The 1594-nt window shown below is 37.1% G+C and overlaps 1 protein-coding gene across 1 annotated transcript; it reads right to left on the bottom strand.

Moving 5' to 3' along the window:
• Window positions 1-606: 606 nt before the first annotated feature.
• Window positions 607-951, bottom strand: LOC122751949 (60S acidic ribosomal protein P1-like). The gene has a single exon (XM_043999205.1). It carries the CDS (start codon window positions 949-951, stop codon window positions 607-609), a length of 345 nt encoding a protein of 114 aa, XP_043855140.1.
• Window positions 952-1594: the final 643 nt, after the last annotated feature.

Genomic DNA, 1594 nt, shown 5'->3' on the forward strand with positions numbered 1-1594 from the left:
TGGTGGTGGTTGTTGTTTTGTTGTTGTTGTTGTTGTTTTGTTGTTTGCGGGGCAATGAGGGTTAAGTAACTTGCCCAGAGTCACACAACTAGTAAGTGTCAAGTGTCTGAGGTTGGATTTGACCTCAGGTACTCCTGAATCCAGGGCCAGTGCTTTATCCATTGCACCACCTAGCTGCCCCCATAGATTCTTTAATCTTCTATTTTTCCCTCTGGTTCTAGGACAGCAGTGAAGTTTTTCTTGATAACTTCTCAAAATATATCAGGGCTTTCATCATCATCGTCATCATCATGGCTTTCAGGTGATCCAATATTACTTAAATTATCTCTCAATCTATTTTCCAAGTCAGTTGTTTTTCCAATGAGATAGTTCATATTTCCTTATTTTTTTCATTAGTTTTATTTGGTTTTATTTTTTCTTGGCGTCTCATGGAGTCATTAGCTTCCAATTGCCCAATTCTAATTTTTAAGGAATTATTTTGTTCATTGAGCTTTTGTGCTTCTTTTTCCATTTGACCGATTCTGCTTTTAAGTTATTTTTCTCCTCAGTAGATTTTTGTGCCACTTTTTTTGAGTTAAGATTTTTATTTAATGTTTCAAAAAATATTTAGTCAAACAGACCAAAGCCCATGTCATCATCAGACTCCTTAGATTCTTCTTTTTTTGTTTCCTCTTTCTTTTCCTCAGCTGGGGCAGCTGTGCTAGCAGGAGCAGCACCTCCAGCAGGGGCAGCACCACCAGCTGCTGGGGCAGGTCTACCAACTCCTAAATTGCAGATGAGACTTGCAATGTTTATATCATTCAGGGCCTTTGCAAATAATCCAGGCCACAACGGTTCAACATTTACACCTGCTGCTTTAATGAGGTCATTAATTTTATCCTCCATGACCATAACCTCATTGTCATTAAGGATGAGAGCAGAGTAGATGCAAGCAAGCTCAGAGATGGACATATTAGGAGATGGATGAGGAGAGACTTATTTGTAGTGGTACTAGTCACTGGCTGAAGTGAGGGTTCACCCCAATGAAGACTTAGCTTCCATAGAAGAATGGAGCATCTTGTAGACAACTGAAGAGCTTGTGCCTCTTTTACTGTTTGGCCAATTCTGGTTTTTAAGGTTATATTTTCTTTAGTATTTTTTCTCCTCTTTTAACAAGGTTCCAGATCCATTTTCATAATTTTCTTGTATCATTCTCATTTTTCCCCCAATTTTTTCCTCTTCCTTTCTTATTTGATTTTAAAAATCCATTTTTGATCTCTCCCATGAATTCCTGTTTGGTTTGTATGTAATTCATATCTCTATTTCTATCTCTATCTCTATCTCTGTCTATCTATCTGTCTATCTATCTATCTATCTATCTATCTATCTATCTATCTATCTATCCATCTATAGAGAGAGACTCTGCTTATACTTTATTCGACATGCTTGTTTTCTTCTGAGTTTGTCTCTTGCTCTTCCCTGTTACCATAACTTGTTATGATCAGGTTCTTTTTTGTTGTTGTTTGCTCATTTCTGCAGCCTATTTTTTTGACTTTTAACTTTTTGTTGGAGTTGGATTCTATTCCTTTTGTGGAAGAAGCGGTGTCCTAAACTA

This window comes from Dromiciops gliroides, chromosome 3 (assembly GCF_019393635.1).
Source record: "Dromiciops gliroides isolate mDroGli1 chromosome 3, mDroGli1.pri, whole genome shotgun sequence".
Lineage (NCBI taxonomy): Eukaryota > Metazoa > Chordata > Mammalia > Microbiotheria > Microbiotheriidae > Dromiciops > Dromiciops gliroides.